General features: G+C 47.4%; 1 protein-coding gene across 1 annotated transcript in view; it reads left to right on the forward strand.

The window, feature by feature from the left end:
• The first annotated feature begins 3,522 nt into the window (after window positions 1–3,522).
• Window positions 3,523–21,508, forward strand: part of CWH43 (cell wall biogenesis 43 C-terminal homolog) — a 55,807-nt gene continuing 37,821 nt past the window's right edge. The window contains exons 1-9 of the mRNA XM_084759469.1: window positions 3,523–3,704; window positions 5,289–5,480; window positions 8,768–8,888; window positions 9,694–9,848; window positions 11,240–11,441; window positions 12,777–12,865; window positions 13,849–14,106; window positions 18,127–18,252; window positions 19,037–19,116. Coding sequence (XP_084615595.1) covers window positions 3,662–3,704; window positions 5,289–5,480; window positions 8,768–8,888; window positions 9,694–9,848; window positions 11,240–11,441; window positions 12,777–12,865; window positions 13,849–14,106; window positions 18,127–18,252; window positions 19,037–19,116 — 1,266 coding nt within the window. The 5' untranslated portion in view covers window positions 3,523–3,661. The remainder of the gene's footprint in view (window positions 3,705–5,288; window positions 5,481–8,767; window positions 8,889–9,693; window positions 9,849–11,239; window positions 11,442–12,776; window positions 12,866–13,848; window positions 14,107–18,126; window positions 18,253–19,036; window positions 19,117–21,508) is intronic.

The following is a 21,508-nucleotide window of genomic DNA, read 5'->3' on the forward strand; positions in this document are numbered from 1 at the left end:
TGGATTCCTCCTGTAGAATTATCTTTAGTATTTGTGCTCATTGAGCTCCTGTGTATCTCCGCCTCCCCCCACCCCCAAGAAAGTTCTTTCATTCCTTTTGCTCATCTTAAATCATTGTTGTTGAACTCTTGAGTTGTAAGGTCTCATGTTTCTCAGTTTGGCTTCTAGCTCTCTATGTAGCTGTGAGTGACCTTGAACTCCCTACCCCCCTGCCGCCACCTCCTAATTGCCTGGGTTACAAATATGCGCCACTACAACTTGCTAACACTTTTAAAAGACAGGCAGGCCACCAGGAGCCTGAGCTTTTTCAGTCGAGGTAAAATTAGTGTACCATTAAATTTATCTTCTTAGAGGGTGAAATCAAATGGCTCTGTAAATTTGTTATGTATCCACTACCACAGTCTGACTCCAAAATATTTTCATCCACCCCCTAAAATAAAAGCCTCACGTATTAAGCAGTTACTTCCTGGTCCCTCCGTTGTCTTAGATCCCAGTTACCACCACAGTGCTCTCTGCCTTGATAGGGTTTCCTGCTCTAGGTGGTTCATGTAAATGAGTGCAGACAACCGCGTGTGTCCTGCGGTGTTTGCCTTCTTCTCACATGCCGTATGATCCTTTGCAGGCTCGTCCTTGTTGGAACATATGCCAGCCAGTGCTTCACTTCCTTTCATGACTGGCTAACACCCCACTGCCTGGCTATGAATCCAGTCGTTACTGAGGAGGAACTTGAGGCTGACGTTGAGAGCACTCTGGACAGAAGCAGAGCGGAGGGGACACAGTTCAGCTTTCGCTTGCCATGTGCATGCTGTGACAGAGGAAAGGCTCACTCAGAATCACTGCCCTGGGATCCAGCACGTAAACAGACTGACGAAATCACTCTTCGTGTGTTTGTTTGTTTGTTTGTTTTTTTAAGACAAGGTTTCTCTGTGTAGCTTTGGCTGTCCTGAAACTCACTTTATAGATCAGGCTGGCCTCCAACTCACAGAGATCCTCCTGCCTCTGCTTTCCAGAGTACTGGGACCACAGGCCCTGCAGCAGCACACATGCCATACTCTTGAGGAACGCTTGCACCCAGTGGATAGCCTGTTTTCTAAGAGAAGCTATCTCTGCAGATTCTTAAGAAGTCATTGTGGAAGGGCAAAAAGAGATCATTCATTCTCCCTGTTTGTTTTCTAGCCCAAAAAAAGCAGTCAATACCACCAACAGCTTGTCTAGAACTGCATTGTATTTTTACTACACTGCTTAAGGACTCCTGGTCAGAGGTGGAAGGCCACATGCTCACTGTGTGAGTCTATCTGTGCAACATGCCCAGAGTAGGAAGAGTCACGTGTGCTTTCAGTAAGTCGGCAGGAAGCGGGGCGAGCATCTCTGCAAGCGGAGATGGAACCGGGCGACTGCAACATGCAGAGCTTAGAGACATTTTCTCCCTTCCTGGTGGTCTCTCCCCTTGCCCCCTTGTGTCTCTGTGAGCACATGCTAGGGTTTGAACTCTGGGCCTGTGGTGTGCTAAGGACATGTAGCTCTCTTCTCACTTTCTTCAAGGATGTTTTATTTATTATGTGGTGTGTGTGTGTGTGTGTGTGTGTGTGTGTGTGTGAGAGAGAGAGAGAGAGAGAGAGAGAGAGAGAGAGAGAGAGAGAGAGACAGAGACAGAGACAGAGACAGAGACACAGAGAGAGAGACAGAGAGAGAGACAGAGAAACGGGGGTTGGGGGGAGATTAAGAAAGCACCTATGCCACATCATGAAAGCAGAGGCCAGAGAACAACCTGGAAGGGTCACTTTTCTCCTTCTGTGATGTGGTTCCCAATGACGGTCTCAGGAAGTCAAACCTAGTGGCAAGAATCTTTACCCACTGAGTCCTTTCAGCTGCCCTCTTTTCAGTCTTTTGAAGCAAAAATATTTCTATGTTTTGTTGGTTTATTTTTATTTACTGTTGGGGTGAAGGCTTGCTTTGTTGCAAAGGCTGGCTTTGACCTCCTAGGCTAATGATCTTCCCTTCAGCCGCCCTAGCTGCTTCCCCACCACAGGCTCACACCACTGCTCCTGGCTTAAAGCTCTGAATCTCAGAGGACATCAATTTATGCGCCATCTCTCTCTTGTCTCTTAGGCTTTTGATGCTGAACCAAGACTCTATTGCATAGAAGATAAAACTGTGATGATCTGCTTCCTTCCTTCCTTCCTTCCTTCCTTCCTTCCTTCCTTCCTTCTTCCCTTCTTTCCTTCTTTTCTCTTTAAAAGCATTTATGGTTTGACATACTTTTTGGTCTTTGTATTAGTTGTATTTCTGTTGCTGTGATGAGACATCATTATCATGGGAACTTACAAGGAAGACTTTATTTGGGCCCACAGTTCCAGAGTGAGAGCCCACCATGGAGGAGGACACATGATAGGGAGGCCAGAGTAGAAAAGCCAGAGATCACATCTTCAACAGAAATCACGACGTAGAGCCATCTGGAGGTGGGGAGAGGCTGTGAGCCCTTAAAGCCCACTCCCAGTCATGTGCTTCCTCCAGTAAGGCTGCACCACCTCCCAAACAGTGCCACCAACTGGTGGATCAAGTATTCAAATACCTGTGCCTGTGGGGGACATTCTTATTCAAACAACTACAGTCTTAGAGCCTGTTTGAGTTGGTTTTTGTACATGGTGCAAAGTAGGGGTTCAACTTTATCTTTCCTCACTTGGGTAGTTAATTGTCCTGTGGTCTTTGCTGGAAAAACTATGTCCCAGGTAACTGTAGTGTCAAGGTTATGAAAATTCTCTTGGTGCCAGATGAAAGCTTTCTGGTGGTTCTTATTTATTCCGTAAATATATCCAGCTATCTATTAGTTTAAAGCGGCCGTGGACTTGTAACAATAAGCATTGGTGGGCACCCCAGCGTAGTTCACCTGCTCTATTATTTAGAATGTCTCCCACTTTAGTTTTTTTTCCAGGATGCAACTAACATTTCCTGACTTGTGTTTACTACCAAAGCTAAAATAACAACAACAACAACAACAACAATGGGGTCAGGTGTGTGACGTGCAGTCACTTGGTATGAAGAGGATGGAGCCTATTATTGTTTGGGAGTGAGTCTGCAGCTCTCTTCTCAAACTCCAGACGCAGCATTTTGGACTCCAATTGCTCACCAACAAAGCGGAGGATGACCTTGAACCCCGATTCTCTGGTCTCTATCTCCTAAATGCTGAGGTGTCAGGTATACACCACCAAGCCCTGTCTGTGCAGTGCAGAGGATGAACCCAAAGTTGAGTGCATTTGAGGTAAGTACTCTACCAACCTCTCTGCATCCAGGACCCGATGAGTTTAGATTAAACAACCGATTTGGGTTGTTCCCTTCCTCCGGGGCCCCAGCAACTGGTCTATCTATGCATTCTCTCGTGAAGGGGGGGGGGGCGCTGGGATGGGGACCAGCTGACTTTGGAACGTACAGGTTGTACTGGGGTGGCCCGTCTCCAGCAGCGCTGAAGGCACAGGTGGCATTGGGCGGGGCGGCGCGCAGGTGTGTCAGGGAGAAAGTGCTGCACCCTTCCTGGGCTCCCTCGGCCGCCTCAGACCCGCGGCGAGCCACTAAGTGACACCGAGGAGGCTAGCTGGGTAGACCCCGCAGGGAACGCGGGGTGCACGGTGGGGATCGCCTTCGTGGCTTTCGGGTGGCCTTAGCCATGCCAGGCTTGTGGAGAGCAATCGCCTTGGAGACCCTTCTGGGTAAGTCGAGGCTGTTCTGGTGCACACTGGCTGGGCTTGTTCCTTCACGGGGGTGGGGTGGCTGGGGGGTGGCAGAGCCCGGAGAAGAGGCCTGACGGCGCCGGGAATGGAGATGCTTATCGCGCGCTACGTGGAAGGGAAGGGGGACCAGACCCAGATGGAAGTTCCCAGGACCGGCTTCCGCAGCTCCTTTACTGTCTTGCAGCTGCATGGAGGGTTCTCCCTGCGTCTGTGTAGATCTTGGGCAGTCCCGAGACCGTGGCTATCTTCAAGTCTACCTTTATACAGTTTAGTACTGGACTTAGCTTTCCCAAGGGAAGGGCACCTATGTTCCCCAGGGGCGGTAGGTGAGCACCCATGGGAAACTTCTTTGGCTCTGGTCTCCTGCTTGAGTGGTCTTAGTAGCTTCGAGTATACGACTAATGTGCGCGTCTGATTTTAGTCTCGTGGGCTCATTTAAGCCGTTTTCCCACGAAATCCCGAGGATTTAGTATTCTGATTTAGTATTCTGTGGGAGATGCATACGTAAACTCTTGAATTCTCAGGGAAACTTTTGGGAAATGGCTAGGTCCTGCGGTTCATTTTAAAGCAAGAATCGTTCTGGCCTGTGGGGGGCGCTCCCCTCAGAACGAGAGCTTCTGGGAGCAGCTTGTCTAGGGAGAGATTGAAACTCATTTTTTTTTTCCTGTTCTCCTGGTGCCTTGTAAATTGGGAGGTGTGAAGTGACTCACACCGAGTTCCTCCCGGAGGCTTGATCTCATCCTGAGAGCCGTAAAGTGGCGAGTCCTGCAGATTAGAAGCCTGAGGCGGAGAAAGGATTTAGGAAAAAGTTAAGTGCGCTGCTGGGGTCCAAACTCCCTGTGACAATTACTGCTATGGCACTACTGAGCCAGGCAACCACTGAGCTTTCAGGTTCTAGGACTTTGTGTTGTTTGGCCCCAACTGTTTCAGCTTTGGTAAGGTGGTGTATACCACCTTAGGGGTATACATTCGTCTCATAGGATGTGGGTTGAATGAAGAATAAGATATTTGGTTAAAACCCAGCTTAGCCTGGCATAGCCTTAATTATCGTTACTGTCTAAGGTCACACAGCCTGTGCCACAGAAGTGCCTCTGATTTCAGTTGTTTCACTCCCCACCCCTGCCCAGTAAGAGCTGGTTTAAGATTTGTCTACTCACAAGAAAAAGTCTGTTGCTTAACTACAGGGCTTGAGTCTATAGGTTGGGGTAGATGGAGGGAGCGCTACTTCTTTAGTTTTATATTTCTCACTGCATATGTATGGGCTGAAATAGCTGAGAGTATATTATCAGTTAGAATCATGACGGAAAACCAGTTTCATCTCGGATGGTCCAGCCTGTGACATCTTACTAAAGGGATAGTTCCAAGACTGCATAATTACAGGAACAAACAGAGATGCAAATGAGCTCACAACAGCCTTCCTCCACCGTGCCTGCAGGGAGAGGGGAGGAGTCTCTTACCAACACCCAGCTGAAGCCAGAGGCAGGAAATTCGGAGCGTGTGGCCCCGCGGGCTGCCGCTAGGAACTAAGCTGGAGTCACATTCTCTCTTAAACTTTTTTCACAGGCTACGTCTCTTGGTCTCTCTACCACGGCCTGGGACCCATGATCTATTACTTTCCCCTGCAAACGCTGGAACTCACCGGGCTGGAGCTGTTCGGCGTAGCCTTTCTCTCTCCGATACTCTTAACACTTCCTCCGTTCTGGAAACTAGTAAATAAGAAGTGGACGCTCTCTCTGCTGAGGATCGTCACTGTTGGTAAGGTCTCAGTGTCTGAGATGCCTCTGTTCGTCAAAAGCAAAATAGTGTTGACTGCTCATCACATGAGAAACGGTTAACTTAAAAAAAAAATCACCAGGTTCCTTACTATTGCCTCAGAAAAAAAAAAGTAGTGAAATTGGAAAACTATACCGAGTTAATGTGTCTCTTTTTCTTAACATCTCTGCCTGACTGGAAAAAATCTAAAATTCACTGGAATAAGGAGGGAAAAAGGTAGCTTGGAGAACAGGGCAACTGTGCCAAGACTTAGAAATGACGAGAAAGATGGCTCCGTGGAACTGCGTAAGAAATGAGAATTATGTATCAGAAAATCACAGCAGGCGGACAGACAGCAGGTGAAAGCTTATTCGAACTGGGTTTACCCAGTTGCTGATTCCCATGGCTTCAATAAAGCAATACTAAAAGACCAAAACGCACCAGAAAAACAGCAGAATCCGGGCGTGGTCCCTGGAAAGGAAACACAATCAGTTCCTTAAAGTACAATAAAACTGGGCCATCAAAATGGCTCAATAGTAGGTCAGGGCGTTTGCTGCTAAGCCTCACCACCTGAATAATATCCCTGCTTCCAACTGGTAGAGAGAGCAAGAGCTGATGCCCACAAGTTCTTTCACCTCTGCACAAGGCGTTCACGCACACAAGCTGACGTACCTTCACGCACTCACACATGCACGCGCACACAACAAGCAAATACATGTAATAAAATGTAAAAATAATAAAACATAGCATTAATGATGCATGGATAGTTATATCCCCACCAATGGGTTGGCAGAGAAAAAAAAACATATAACACTGAACTGTAAGGGTGGGAAACAGGTACTTGTGCATGGCTGGTGGGGATCTAAGTCAGCACCAACTGTATGGAGGCCAATTTAGCAGCATTTTACCCAAACTGCATATCCATACAAAGTTTTTCCTTTAGTAACCCCACAAGGACTGGGTCCTGTAGACTCAGCCACATATACATGATATGTTGAATATATGAATCATTGCAGGGCTATTTACAATGGTAGTGCAGAAACGGCCCAAATGTCATCTCTAAAAGGATGGATTAAATAATCGATAGTTATGAGTCTTGGAAAATTATGTGGCTACAGAGAGGGAGTATTATTAATAAATTAAAAAAGGAAAGCAATGTGAGCTCGAAACTGCTTGGAGCTCAGCTGACAAGGCCACGTGACTCATACAGAGAAACCATAAGCCTGCTGCAGTTCCAACCAAGCAGGTCCTGTGGTCAGTACCAGGCAGGCGGCTTCACTCCCATCACCTGGTGGACACCATCTTGGCAAAGAGAAGTTTCCAGGAGTCTCTCCCACTATTGCTTCTGAACCCTGGCTCTAAAGAAAAATAAGAAGCTTGACGCCTTCACGGGGAATCTCAGAACTCGCTGCTCTGTGTCCTGGCTTCTACAAGGACAGGGAGAGCAAGGGGCCGGTCTGTTATTTTTTCGGGACTCCAAACACTGCTGCTAGAAATGTGACACGTCAGCTTCCAGATGCATCTGCCCAGGCCAACTCACCAACAAATCCCTAAGAAAGGCCCAGAGAAGCCCGCCAGGGCTGCAGCAGGCTTATGGTTTCTCTGTATGAGTCATGTGGCCTTGGCCTTGTAACACTTGGTTTCTTATTACATTCTAAACTGGCTTTTATGGCAGGATTTTCTCTATGACACTATGCATGGGGAGTATGGGTATAGTCTTTGTGTGGCCTTTCTTATCACAGTGTAGGGATACAACCCATCATGACAAGGAAGGTGAGATTCCTGCTTAGGTGAAGGTGAGTGAGTCTTTCCGACACAATGAATGCGCCACAGGTGCTCTGGAGTTTGTCTTTTAGGCCACGGTAGATCCTGTGGTTTGGCAATCAGTCCTGCCCATCATGGCACCTATCGACGACTCTCCCTGTGTGGCTGCCCCTAACCACCTTCCTTCGTGAAAACCCAGCTCCCCGAGTGGAAGAAGAGCTGTAGAAATGGGTAGGCAGTGGGCTGAAGAGATGGCTCGGTGGTTAAGAGCACCGTCTGCTCTTCCAGAGGACTCAAGTTCAATTCCCAGCACCCGCATGGCAGCTCACAACTGTCTTTAACTCCAGTTCAAGAGGATCTGACACCCTCACACAGACATGCAGGCAGGACACCAATGCACATAAAAATAAACAAATCTTTAAAAGAAAAGAAATGGGTACGTGGGGAAGTCAGAGTTGAGGATGGAGGACAAAGAGGCCACCTTTGCCAAGTGCTTGGTGACTACTGGGCAAAGCTCTACAGAGGCTGCGCTGGGCCATGATTTGCTTTGAAACCCCCCCTGTATTCACCCCCTGACTGTTACGGGGGTGTACTCTCATCTCAAGACACCTCAAGTATTTAAATTAATCAGCATGCAAGTAACTATACAGAACTAGTTTATATTCATTAATCTAGATTATTTTTGACCATAAATATCTTGACTCGTGCAGATGACAAAAAAAAAAAAAAAAAAAAAAAAAAAAAAAAAAGACAAACAATACCAAGTGCTGGCGAAAATGTGGAACAATAGAGTTTCCATGTGTTGTTAATTGATATGTAAGAAATATAAAGTGCCATGGCTGCTCTGGGAAACTGTTTGGCAGAGCCTTAGATATTAAGCAGAGCTCTACACCCTGTCTTATAGTCTAGAAACATGCAAACGTATGTTTGTACAGGAACTTGTATATGTGTTCCTAGCAGCGTCATTCAGTTCAGACGTAGAAACAACCAAGCCTTTCAGCTGACAAATGGATAAATAAAACACAGTTTATTTATGCAGTTGGGATATTATTTAGTCAAAAAGGAATGAAGGCCTACATCTAGGCTACAATATGGAAATATCTTGAAAGCATTATGCTGAGGCAAAGAAGCCAACCACACAGGGCCACATACTGTGAGATTATACTTATGTGAAATTCTCCAGACTGGAAAAAATCCATGGAGACGGAAGGTTAGTGTTGGTTAGGGGTGTGTGGGTGGGAGAAGAGCGATGCTAATGAGAAAGGGAATCTTTTGGGGGTGGAGAGAATGCTCTGAAATTAGTGCTGTTAGCTGACAACTCTGTGAGTGTGCCGCAGACCTATTAAGTTGTATGCTTTAACAAAGCGAACCTTATGTGAGAATCCCAGCAAAACAAAGGATGTGTGTAGCTGTATGTTATTTCTATCTTCCTCAGGGTAAAGACTGTGCCAGACACACTTATCAAGTGTAGACTGTCAGGTGCCAGGGCACGCTTGCCAGCTCGCCTCTCCTTTCTCTGTTTGTAGGCAGCATAGCCTCCTTTGAGGCTCCGAATGCCAAGCTGCGGCTGGTGGTCCTTGCACTTGGTGTGTCTTCTTCACTGATAGTGCAAGCTGTGACCTGGTGGTCAGGAAGTGGACTGCAAAGGTATGACTCACGTCTTATGTACCTGTAGACAAACAGGTATGACCAGTCCCCCGGGGGGAACGTTCCGACCATTGGTTTCAGTGCAGTTTTCCCTTTCACAGGGCCTTGTAGAAGTTCCTTTTCCTTTTCAAAAAACAAAGGTTCAAATTCTTGCCGTCGATCTCATTTTGTTTTCTTGGCATGAAGGGCCAAACCTAGGCATTGTGCATATTCAGTATTCTTCCTGCTGTTTTGCTGTACTTCCAGCCCCAATACAGTTTAAACATTTTTAAAATTAGATGTATTATTTTTTAAGATTTTATTTGTGTGTGTGTGTGTGTGTGTGTGTGTGTGTGTGTGTGTGTGTGTGTGTGTGTGCAGTGTACATGCATGTGTAGAGCTCAGAGGACAGCTTGCTGTAATGGGTTCTCTCCTTTCACCACATGAGTCCCAGGAATCCCACTCAGGTAGCCAGGTTTGGCAGCAAGTACCTTAACGGGCTAAGGCATCTCTCTGCTCTCATGGGCAACACAAATTGGACTTGGTATGGGTTTTTTTGGGGGGTGGGGTGGGGAGGGAGGGTAGACCTGGGAAGAATGGAAAGCAAGTGTGATGGGGTACATTGTATGGAATTCCCAAGTAATTAATAAAATATTTTGTTGGGAAAAGTATTATAAGATGCCTAGGTACTGGACTCTAAAGTAAAGAGCATCACTGAAGATGACCAGCAAGGCAGCTGCAGACCCACACTTTGGGAAACCAGTTCACAGCGGGTGTGGTACATGGAGTCCACACTTTGTCTTTAATAAGCTATTTTCATTTCCAGGTACCTCAGAATCTGGGGGTTCATTTTGGGACACATTCTCCTCCTTGTCCTCCGCATATGGTACACATCGTTAAACCCAATTTGGAGTTCTCAGTTGTTTAACAGAGTGATATTGGCATTGAGTGCCATCGCTGTGTTTGACCTCATCGGGACAGGTAAGGATAGACTCAGCTTACCCAGGGTGGCGGCTGCTGACTCCAGCCTGTGCGGTAGCACATCTGAAGAAGAGCTCTTCTCTTCACTGGTGCTGGGAATCGAACCAGGACCTCACGCAAGCTAGGCAAGCACTCTACCGACTAAGCTAAACGTCTAGCTCCGAGACAAGTGGAAGACATGGCTGGCACAAAGACACGGGTGTGAGGTGCCTGTGTGTCCATCGGGGACTCAAGCACATCCTGTCCTTCAACTCAGCTTGCCTCTGTTTCTTCCCATTTCTCTGCACAGGATGGGAGTCTCCATTCTCTGTATCCTGTATTTGCAGACCTCAGACCCTCCGCGTCTCTAACACAGCGGGTGTTCTTTGACTTTCTCTTTGAAGATGTATCTGTATAGGGTCCTCGGGGCTAGAGACACTTAGTACAGCAGACTGCATTTTATCCAATACATACAGCTTAGATGACCCCCCACTCTGGACTCCGAGCTTGATCCTTAGGTCCTTGATTTCTCTCTGTCCTCACCACCCACTCCTGCCTCTTCCCCTCCCCAAACTTTCCGCCTACCCCTTCCTCTGACCTCGCTCTTGTCAGAATGACTTTCTTCTTCTCAGTAAAATTAGGCCACCAGTCCCACAGGTCGACCCCAGGGCCGCCATTCTGTCCCATAGAAGCCTTCTCTCGTAAGCTCTTGTGTGAGTACAAAGGAATCCTCCTGCCAGCATTGCCTCCCATGGCCCCAATTTAGTGTGTGAAGTTGTGGCTTTGACCAGTCGCTTGTTAAAAGTGCTCAGGATCAGGCCTTCACGACACCTAGTTAGGAAGGCACACTGCCTTATGTCAATGTCAGTTTCTCTTTATTGACCGTGTGGCCTTGGGCCAGGTAGTTGATCTCTCTGGGCTTGCATTCTAACCTGTAAAATGTGATTAGTAACGGAGCAGACCTCAAAAAAAAAATCAGTCAAAGTGCGGAGAGTCGTGGACAGGAATCGGGGCTCTCACGGCCGAGGCACATCATTACGCAATGATCCTGGGTACCCAGATTGTGTTTTTCATGAGGTCTTTGTGCTAGGATGTTTGTGATCGCTTGTTCTCTGGAGATATACGGAGCCTTTTCCTGTCCATACTTCTCTCACTGTTTTTTGTAGCTTTCTGCAGTTTTACTTGACAGTTTTACCTGCTCCCCTTTACACCACTCAGCTAGGCAGAAGTGATCCCTCCCATCACGTAGCTTGGGCACAGTCACCTTCTTACGTGGCTGGCCATCTCCCCTCTTCTACAGCGGGCTTCTTGAAGCCATGGGCCGTTTCCAATCGCCGAGAGTCCGGTAAAAGAGAGAGGCTGCACTCCCTTTGCCCTTCGTCTTTCTCTCTTTCCTTTTTTAAAAATTCTAGGTGGCGACTACAGTAACCCCGAGGGAAAGAAACCCAGTGAGGTAGCCAAGGGCACAGCCTCTCCATCCAGTTGGCTGTTGTCAGGTGCCGCCTTCGGGAGCCTGCTGTTCCTCACTCACTGGATCTTTGGAGAGGTCTCCATTGTTTCCAGATGGGCAGTGAGTGGTCATCCCCACCCAGGGCCTGATCCGAACCCATTCGGGTGAGTTCGGCTCCATTCCCTGTGAGGAGGAGCCACCAGAGTGTCTGCTTTGTACTGGAGGCTTGTGGGAAGGCTGAAGGCTCTATCAGTCCCCACAATCCCGGATGGGAAGTGCTGAGGCATCCCTTGCCTGTGGCGGGGAAGGCTTGGCGTCTGTCTGCTGGTCATTCTTTTCCATCCCTCCAGTGTCAGCATTGGGTGTTTGTTAGGCAGATCACAGTGTCACTAGGAGCCAGGACTCTTTCCCGTGGTCTCTCCTGTACATGGGCAAGAAGGTATTGCTTTCTTCATAAACTTAAGAGGATAACACAGGCGACAGTCCTAAATCCGTGCCTGGTGTGTCGCAAGTGCTGAATTTGAAATCAGATTTCAGCTACTTATGTTGCAGCTCCCATTGCTGTGGATCGCCACTCAAGTTTACTTCAGTTATTTATTTATTTTTTAATGTATATGAGTGTTTTGCCCACCCTGGAGGCCAGAAGAGGGTGTCTGATTCTTTGGAACTGGAGTTAGAGATGTTTGTGAGGCTCCACGTGGATCCTGGGAACCAAACCCAGGTCCTCTTCGAGAGCGGCGAGTCTTCTTAATCACGGAGACATCTCTCCAGCCCACCTTAAATTCTTCCTCCTGTTAAGTTTTTATTTTAATAAAATTAGCAAAACAATGAAATATCTTGTGGTAGTTAAAAATAAATAAAACTGTCAAACGGTCACTTATTTTAGCCACGAAGACACTACATAAAAGCAGCACTGAGATAGGACAAAGGTAGGAAAAGAGGGAAACCGAACAAACACCACCAGTGACTTTTGCTTTGGTCTTTGGCAGAGCCGTTTGAAATGTCAGGGGCTGCTGTGAGCTGTGACGTAAGAGCTGAAAATTCAATTGTTGTGCCTATGTGGACCAAGAGCGACTATGGGTGCCATTTGTTAGCTGTGTGGCTACAACCATGCTGTACTTTGCTTTATTTCATTTTTGGCACTGGGTATTGAGCCCAGAGTCTCCTGCGTGCTAGGCGCGTGCCCTTTCACTGAGCCCGAACGTCAGTCCTCCCTGAGTGACCTGTGTACTGGCTCCTGGTGCTCCCATCAGTCCTCCCTTAGTGTCCTGTGTAGTGGCTCCCTGAGTGTCCTGTGTACTGGCTCCCGGTGCTCCCGTCAGTCCTCCCTTAGTGTCCTGTGTAGTGGCTCCCTGAGTGACCTGTGTACTGGCTCCCGGGGCTCTCATTAATCGGTTGTTTCATATCTACAATGTGATGAGTGGATGTAGTGAGAGGTGGCAGACAGACTTCTCATCTATGCTTGCTTGATTTTGCTTTTTATTTCCATTTATTTACAGAGGTGTGGTTCTGCTGGGCCTGGCGAGTGGACTGATGCTTTCTGGCTCATCATGGCTTCGTGATGCTGCGTTAGCCTGGTGGGCGATAGGTATGTGGGACTCACCTTCAGATGCACTGTCATTGCCCCAAACAATGAAGTGTCTCCTTTGGATATCTTGAAGGATGCTAACAAAAAGATATAGTGTCATTGGGTGCTAGTGGTGGTGCACGCTTTTAATCCCAGCACTTGGGAGGCAGAGGCAGTGGATCTCTGTGAGTCTGAGGCCAGCCTGGTGTACAGAGTGAACTCTAGGACATCCAAAAGCTACAAAGAGAAATGCTGTGTGTGTGTGTGTGTGTACATATATATTTTATGTAAGACCCAATATGGATGGATCAAAGCTGATTTCATGGGATTTGGGATGAAGTTACATGACCTTAGCTCGACATTGGCTAAGTCACTGCCTGCCATGGACCGGGTAGAATGCACAGCCCTGACCGGGCAGGCTCTGGAGAACCAGTGAGCAGAGTGCAGACCTGCTCCAGCAGCAAAGCTGTCTCTGGAATCCTAATGGTGCCCTCTCTTGGGTTGGTGTGGTTGGAGAAGCCAGTGTGTATACTGCTGGACAGCACTGTATATGTATAAACAGATGGACAAAAGTTACTTAGGAAGCTCCTTAGCAGAAATATTCTAGAAACCATGTGGATCCTGTGTTTCCTGCTGACTTGCATCTGGATGGTTGTATTTAATAAACATAGTTCCAGTTTTACAAATAATTTCAATTTCTATTACCGCAAAGACGGTAAGGCTAGCAACTGCTGTGCCCACTCCTACCCCTTCCCAAAGGACAAGCGTTGGCCTGAGATTTGCTGGACTGTTCTACTTCTAGGAGAGTGCCAGTGCCGTGCGGTGACTTTGAGCAGACCACATTGAGCTGCCGTCCCTTGGTTTGCTTGGGAGTTGAGAGTCAACGAGCGGCCTCCTGGTCACCTGCTGTATACTGGGCATGCCACGAACTGTGCTGTTCTCTTGCCTGACTCATTCTCTCCCTCCCTCTCCCCCCCCCCCCCCCCCGTCCCTCTCACGATCAGGAGCATCTTCGGCCATGGGTCTCCTTTACTTGCGCACATGGGCAGCGGCTGTTTCTGGATGTGTACTAGCAGTCTTCACGGGCTCCATGTGGCCTCAAGTGCTTGGACATCTTGTGAACTCAGGGACAAGCCCTGGGGGAGCCATGGCCACTGGCATGAGCCTTTATGTTCTAGAAGTATTTTTCTGTGCCTGGTGCACGGCTTTCAAGTTTGTTCCTGGAGGTGTCTATGCTAGAGAAAGATCAGATGTGCTTTTGGGTGAGTACATGGTAACAGATCTGGTTAAGGGGATTGAGCCAAGTTCCCTAAGCTTGGCCAGGACTCAGCATCTTATATGATGGCTGGAAGCAAGTAGGCGAATCCATGTTCTTGGTAAGAGCATGGCTGAGGAAAACCCGGAAGAATGTCTAAATTGTAATGAAAAAATAAGCTCCACCATTTGCTGCTCAAAATAAGCGCATTTCTACAATAGTTATTTATTTCTCTGCTGGCCTTTAAATTGAGTTGGTTTGCCAGACATGGTGGTGCATGCCTTCAATCCCAAGAGACAGGTGGATCTCTGCAAGTTCTGGGCTAGCTTAGTCTCTATACTAAGTTTCAGTTTGGCTAGGGTTACATAGTGCCTCAAATAAACAAGCAAATAAAATGAACCAGTTGAGGAGAAAAAATGTCTAAACCAAAGTAAAGCCTATGTGTAAGTTTTAGTGTTATAAATTCACCAAAATTAAATGTTCATAAGCTTATTTCAGATTAATATTTTAAAAGTTATTTTCCTGGAAAAAAAGAAGTTACTCATTTATACCAGGTATACAGAAAATCAACACTGTCAGTCTCTCTTTCTTCTTTTTGTGACATAGGCTTACTTTGTAGCCTAGGATGGCCTGGAACTCTCTCTGTTGATCAGGCTACCCTTGAACTCATGGGAATTCTTCTCTCTCAGCCTTCAAAATGCTGGGACACAGGTGTGAGCCATTAGAACTGGCTACCACTTTAATACTGGATTAAAGCTTGTCAAGGCCTTTGACGGTAAAACCTTAGGTAACAGCGAGGCATCCTGCTCAGTTCTGGCTTGCCGATGGTTTCAGTTTTATATTTATCCATTTATTCTCATAAAAGTATTGTGTATGCACTATGCTCCTGGCACAGTGCCAGGGTCTGGAAATGAAAAGCACTTAGTCCCAAAGACATTGCTGGAATGGGGGAAGGGAAAACACATGGGTAAAACAGACCCCAGAACATTTCCAGGGGAAGAACCATGACCTCCACCCACACTACACCACCTTCCCCCAGCACTGCTCCATCACCTTCTCCCATCACTGCTCCACCACCTTCTCCCAGCACTGCTCGCCACCTATTCCAAGCACTGGTCCACCACCTTCTCCCATCACTGCTGCATCACCATCACCCAGAGGTGCTCCATCACCTTCACCCAGCGGTGCTTCGTCACCTTCTCCCATCACTTCTCCACAACCTTTTCCCAGCTCTGCTCCATCACCTTCTCCCAGCACTGCTCCCCAACTTCTCCCAGAACTGCTCCATTACCTTCTCTCAGCACTGCTCCCCATCTTCTCCCAGCACTGCTCCACCACCTTCTCCCAGCACTGCTCCACCACCTTCTCCCAGCACTGCTCCACCACCTTCTCCCAGCACTGCTCCACCACCTTCTCCCAGCACTGCTCCATCACCTTCTCCCAGCACTGCTCCACCACCTTCTCCCAGCACTGCTCCACCACCTTCTCCCAGCACTGCTCCACCACCTTCTCCCAGCACTGCTCCACCACCTTCTCCCAGCACTGCTCCACCACCTTCTCCCAGCACTGCTCCACCACCTTCTCCCAGCACTGCTCCACCACCTTCTCCCAGCACTGCTCCACCACCGTCTCCCAGCTCTGCTCCATCACCTTCTCCCAGCACTGCTCCACCACCTTCTCCCAGCACTGCTCCACCACCTTCTCCCAGCACTGCTCCACCACCTTCTCCCAGCACTGCTCCACCACCTTCTCCCAGCACTGCTCCACCACCTTCTCCCAGCTCTGCTCCATCACCTTCTCCCAGCACTGCTCCACCACCGTCTCCCAGCACTGCTCCACCACCGTCTCCCAGCACTGCTCCATCACCTTCTCCCAGCACTGCTTCATCACCTTCTCCCACACTGCTCCATCACCTTCTCCCACACTGCTCCATCACCTTCTCCCAGCACTGCTCCATCACCTTCTCCCAGCACTGCTCCACCACCTTCTCCCAGCACTGCTCCACCACCTTCTCCCAGCACTGCTCCATCACCTTCTCCCAGCACTGCTCCATCACCTTCTCCCAGCACTGCTCCACCACCTTCTCCCAGCACTGCTCCATCACCTTCTCCCAGCACTGCTCCACCACCTTCTCCCAGCACTGCTCCACCACCGTCTCCCAGCACTGCTCCATCACCTTCTCCCAGCACTGCTCCACCACCTTCTCCCAGCACTGCTCCATCACCTTCTCCCAGCCACTGCTCCACCACCTTCTCCCAGCTCTGCTCCCCACCTTCTCCCAGCACTGCTCCATCACCTTCTCCCAGCACTGCTCCATCACCTTCTCCCAGCACTGCTCCCCATCTTCTCCCAGCACTGCTCCATCAGCTTCTCCCAGCACTGCTCCATCAGCTTCTCCCAGCACTGCTCCATCACCTTCTCCCAGCACTGCTCCACCACCTTCTCTCAGCACTGCTCCATCACCTTCTCTCAGCACTGCTCCATCAGCTTCTCCCAGAACTGCTCCATCACCTTCTCCCAGCACTGCTCCCCATCTTCTCCCAGCACTGCTCCATCACCTTCTCCCAGCACTGCTCCATCACCTTCTCCCAGCCACTGCTCCATCACCTTCTCCCAGCTCTGCTCCACCACCTTCTCCCAGCACTGCTCCATCACCTTCTCCCAGCACTGCTCCATCACCTTCTCCCAGCACTGCTCCCCATCTTCTCCCAGCACTGCTCCATCACCTTCTCCCAGCACTGCTCCCCATCTTCTCCCAGCACTGCTCCATCACCTTCTCCCAGCACTGCTCCCCATCTTCTCCCAGCACTGCTCCATCACCTTCTCTCAGCACTGCTCCATCACCTTCTCTCAGCACTGCTCCATCAGCTTCTCCCAGCACTGCTCCATCACCTTCTCCCAGCACTGCTCCCCATCTTCTCCCAGCACTGCTCCATCACCTTCTCTCAGCACTGCTCCCCACCTTCTCCCAGCACTGCTCCACCACCTTCTCCCAGCACTGCTCCCCACCTTCTCCCAGCACTTCTCCACTACCTTCCTCTAGCACTGCATCTCACACCTACAGTCTTCCCCCAGCACTGCATCTCACACCCACCACTCCCCCAGCTCTTCTCTCCCAGCTTCTCCCAGCACTGCATCTCACACCCACCGTCCTATCCCATGAGCTAGACATCTGCCAGGACAGGGTGTTCTGGAAAACTCACTGTTAAGTGAAACATGGTCTTTGAGGGAAAGCCTTTGAAAATTCCCCAGTTCGTCTAGTCTTGGCTAGAGCTCTCAACTCCTTAGAGGAACAGATAGCCATGACCCAAATCCTCCCACCGTCCCACCTCCCTAGTCACCCAACTTTACAGTATTTCTCTTTACTAAACAAACAACCCACAGAAAAGCATGGAGTCCCATTTGTGTGGGCCAATCTCTCTGGGCATGCGACCCACCCTGGAGTGTGGCTGATATACCCAGTGTCACTCTGTTGAGGGAAACTGGTTTTTCCCTCTCCCAGTAGATAGCAATTGCAAACAGTCTGTTGGTTGCAGGTGGGACTTTATGCACACTTTCCCGCATTTTCCCTGCAGCTGCCTGGCTTTGCAAACTCGGTAACCCTTGTGGTTTCTTTCAGGTGGGTGTACTCTGTCGGACTCTGCTCTCTCCAGTGTCCTGCCTTTCCCTTCCCCTAGCTTGCTCAGGGTGCTGCCAGGTGGAGGATGGGAGTCAAAGTAAGAGCTGTGCTGTGCCTAACTTTGATGCTTTGGAGCTCTGTCAATGGTGAGCTTTGCTAGGTCGTTCTTACTCATAGGACCATGAGAACATGATTTCTCAGCCTCCAGCTCAGTGCCAGCTAGATGTCCCCCATGCTATCCTCTGCAAAACCAGTAAGTGCTCTTCACCACTGAGCCATCTTTTTATCCTCAATCTCTCTCTCTCAGATTTATTAATTTTTTTATGATACTGAGTATTGAAACTTTGGCCTCACATTTTAGCACTGGGCTATATCCATTCCCTCTTTCCCCCCCCTCTCTTTTAACAGGGACCATAATGGTAATTATTGGATTGAGTATGCTGTTTGGACCTAAAAGAAACCTTGACTTTCTTCTTCAAACAAAAAACAGTCCTAAAGTGCTTTTGAGAAGGTGTGAAAAATACATGAAACTTAGTAAGTACCTCTACCTCTTTGTTGGCTTCTGTCCCGGTTCTCCCTGAAGCGTTGTCTAATACGGTCTATATTTTGCCCATTAGGTTTTTCTCACTCATTAAATTATATATTCTTATTTCTATTTTTAAAACATTCACTTTATTTTATGTATATGATTGCTCACCAGCATGTACATTTGTGCACCACATGCATGCCTGGTGCCCGTGGAAGCAGATCCCTTGGAACTAGAGTGATAGACAGATGTAGATTGCCACACGCTGTGAATCAAGCCTGGGCCCAGTACTCTTAACTGCCGAACCATCACTCTACCTCTATTTTTTTTTATTTTTAAAAGTCTGCTTTATTTCTCTACAAATACCCCTGATTATTTTGTTTTTAGCCTTACACTCCACAGACACTCTTTGGCATGCCCTCTTCTTTTTAAACACACTAGGCCTATTCACTTTATATCTTGAGTCTTAAATTTCTGACATCTAACGTCTTTGTGTGCTTGGCTCTTCAGCATGGTTTTTCCTACTGTTTTTGTACCCATAAAAATATTTTTTCTTGTGTATTCTGTAATTTATTTTTACTTTATGTTCATTGCTCTTGGGATGTTCTCAGGGAATGTTCTTTAAAAGTTTGGTTTATAAAGTATGGTTATGTATATATGTCCTACACAGACTCCCTGGCCAATAGATATAATTTTGAAAAGGTTATTTAAAAATTTTAATTTATTTTTAATGTTTCTTCTTTCTTTTTCTTTCTTCCTTTTTTTTTTTTTTTTTTTTTTTTTTTTACTTAGCTTTGTGGCTGCTTGTTGGTGTGGGGTTATTGGGATTAGGACTACGAAACAGAACCTATGAGAGGAAGTTAGGCCAAGGGGTAAGTAATTAATATTTTTTTGTAATTAATATTTTTGAAATAAAGTTTTACTATATATTTTTATACATGTACACACACACACATGTATATGTATATAATAATCTGGCTCCTTTCTCTGCTTTTTCTTTTTCCTTTTTTTGTTAAATTTTTCACCTAGCATATAAAGTGATAGGTTTCATTGTAAAATTTGCATGCATGCGTATACATATTCACTCCGATTACTTATTTTTGTCTCTCTGTCTTTTCTTATGGATAACTTCTTCTCCCCACATAGTCTTCTGTTTTACTTTTAAAAAGAAAAGTTTTATTTATTTATTATTATGTATACAGTGCTGTCTGCATGTACCCCTGCAGGCCAGAAGAGGGCATCCGATCACATTGTAGATGGCTGTGAGCCACCATGTGATTGCTAGGAATTGAACTCAGGACCTCTGGAAGTGCAGTCAGTCCTCTTCACCAGTGAGCCATCTCTCCAGCCTTCCTCTTTACTTTCATATTGTTCAAATATATATATATATATATTATATATATTTTCACACATATACATATATGTGTGTGTATGTGTGAATGACTTTATATATATTACATATATCTACATTATGAATATAAGGGAAATGTGATATTTATTTTTTGAATCTAGCTGACGTCTCTAGTTGTATCCATTTTCATGCAAATGACACAATTTCACTTTTAATTAATTAATTAAAACGGCAATTTCTTTTCCCTTCTCTCCCCCCAGTCCTTCCACCCCACCCCCCACTTCTCCTTCTTTTCTCTTCAGGAAAGGGGAGGCCTCCCCTGGATATCAACCAGTTCTGACCTATGAAGCTGCAGTAAGACTAGCCTTATCTCCTCCTATTAAGGCTGGATGAGGCAACCCGGTAGGAAGAAAGGGTCCAAAAGACAGGCAACAAGTCAGAGACAGCCCCTCCTGCTGTTAGGAGTCCCACAGGAAGACCAAACTGCACATCTGTTACACATGTGAGGAGGGCCTAGATCAATCCTCTGCATGCCCTCTGGTTGGTGGTTCAGTTCCAGTGAACTTTTATGGACCCAGATAGTTGACTCTGTTGGTCTCTCTGGCCCCTACAGTCCTTCCTTCCCCTCTCCTGCAGGAGTCCCCAAGTTCCACCTACTGTTTGGCCGTGTGTCTCTGCAGCCAATTCCATCAGTGGCTGAGTGAAGAAGCTCTTCTGATGGTGGTTTTTGCTTGGGTCCTGTTGGCAAGTGACGCGAACATCATTGATAGTGTCAATTATAGGTTCCCTCGCATGGGTCTCAAGCTGGGACAGTCACTGGATGGCCACTCCCTCAATTTCTGGTCCATCTTTACTTGTGCAAATCTTGCAGGCAGGACAAATTGTAGATTGAAGTTACAGTACGTTTTGTCCCTGGGTTGGTGTCATTGGAAGTCTTTGCTGGTTACAGGCGATGGCTGGTTCAGGCTCCGTATCCCCATTGCTAGGACTCTTAGCTAGGGTCACCCTCATAGATTCCTGGGAGTTTCTATTGCCCTAGGCTTCTAGCTTGTTCCAGAGATGCCCCCCTCACCATTCCAGTTGTCTCTCCCAGGACTAACTCCCCTACTCCCTCCCTGCCTGATTTTTCCTGCTTCCCTGCCCCACTCCCCTGCCACTCAGTGAGGTTCACACATCCCGCCTTGAGCCCTCCTTGTAACATATCATCTTTCAGTCTATTGATGGTAGCACGGTTATCCTTTACTTTAGGACTAATATCCACTTATGAGTCCATGCCATATTTGTTTTCTGGGTCTGGGTTACCTCACTCAGGACGATCTTTTCTAGCTTTATACACTTGCCTGAAAATTCCATAATGTCATTGTTTTTAATAGCCGTGTAATGCTCCATTGTGCAAATGTATCGCATTTTCTTTGTCCACCCTTCAGTTGAGGGACGTATAGGTTGTTTCCAGTTTCTGGCTATTATGAATAAAGCTGCTAGGAACATAGTTGAGCATATGTCCTTGTTTGCATGGTAGAGCGCCCAAGAGTGATGTGGCTGGGTCTTGAGGTAGATCTATTCCCAATTTTCTGAGAAACCACCAAATTGATTTCCAAAGTGGCTGTACAGGTTTGACCTCCCGCTGACCCCCAGCAATAGAGGAGTGCTCCTCTTGCCCCACATTCTCCCCAGCGCAGGCTGTCACTTGAGTTTTTGATCTTAGCCATTCTGACAGGGGCTAGGATGGAAACTCAGAGTCGTTTGGTTTATATTTCCCTGATGACTAAGGATGTCAAACATTTCTTTAAGTGCTTCCCAGCCATTAGAGATTCCTCTGTTGAGAATTCTGTTTAGATCTGTACCCCATTTAAATTTTTTTATTTTCATCTCATGTATGTTGGTATTTTGCCTGCATGGATGTCTGTGTAAGG

Source organism: Acomys minous (assembly GCF_964271855.1).
Source record: "Acomys minous genome assembly, chromosome: 15".
Classification (NCBI taxonomy): domain Eukaryota; kingdom Metazoa; phylum Chordata; class Mammalia; order Rodentia; family Muridae; genus Acomys; species Acomys minous.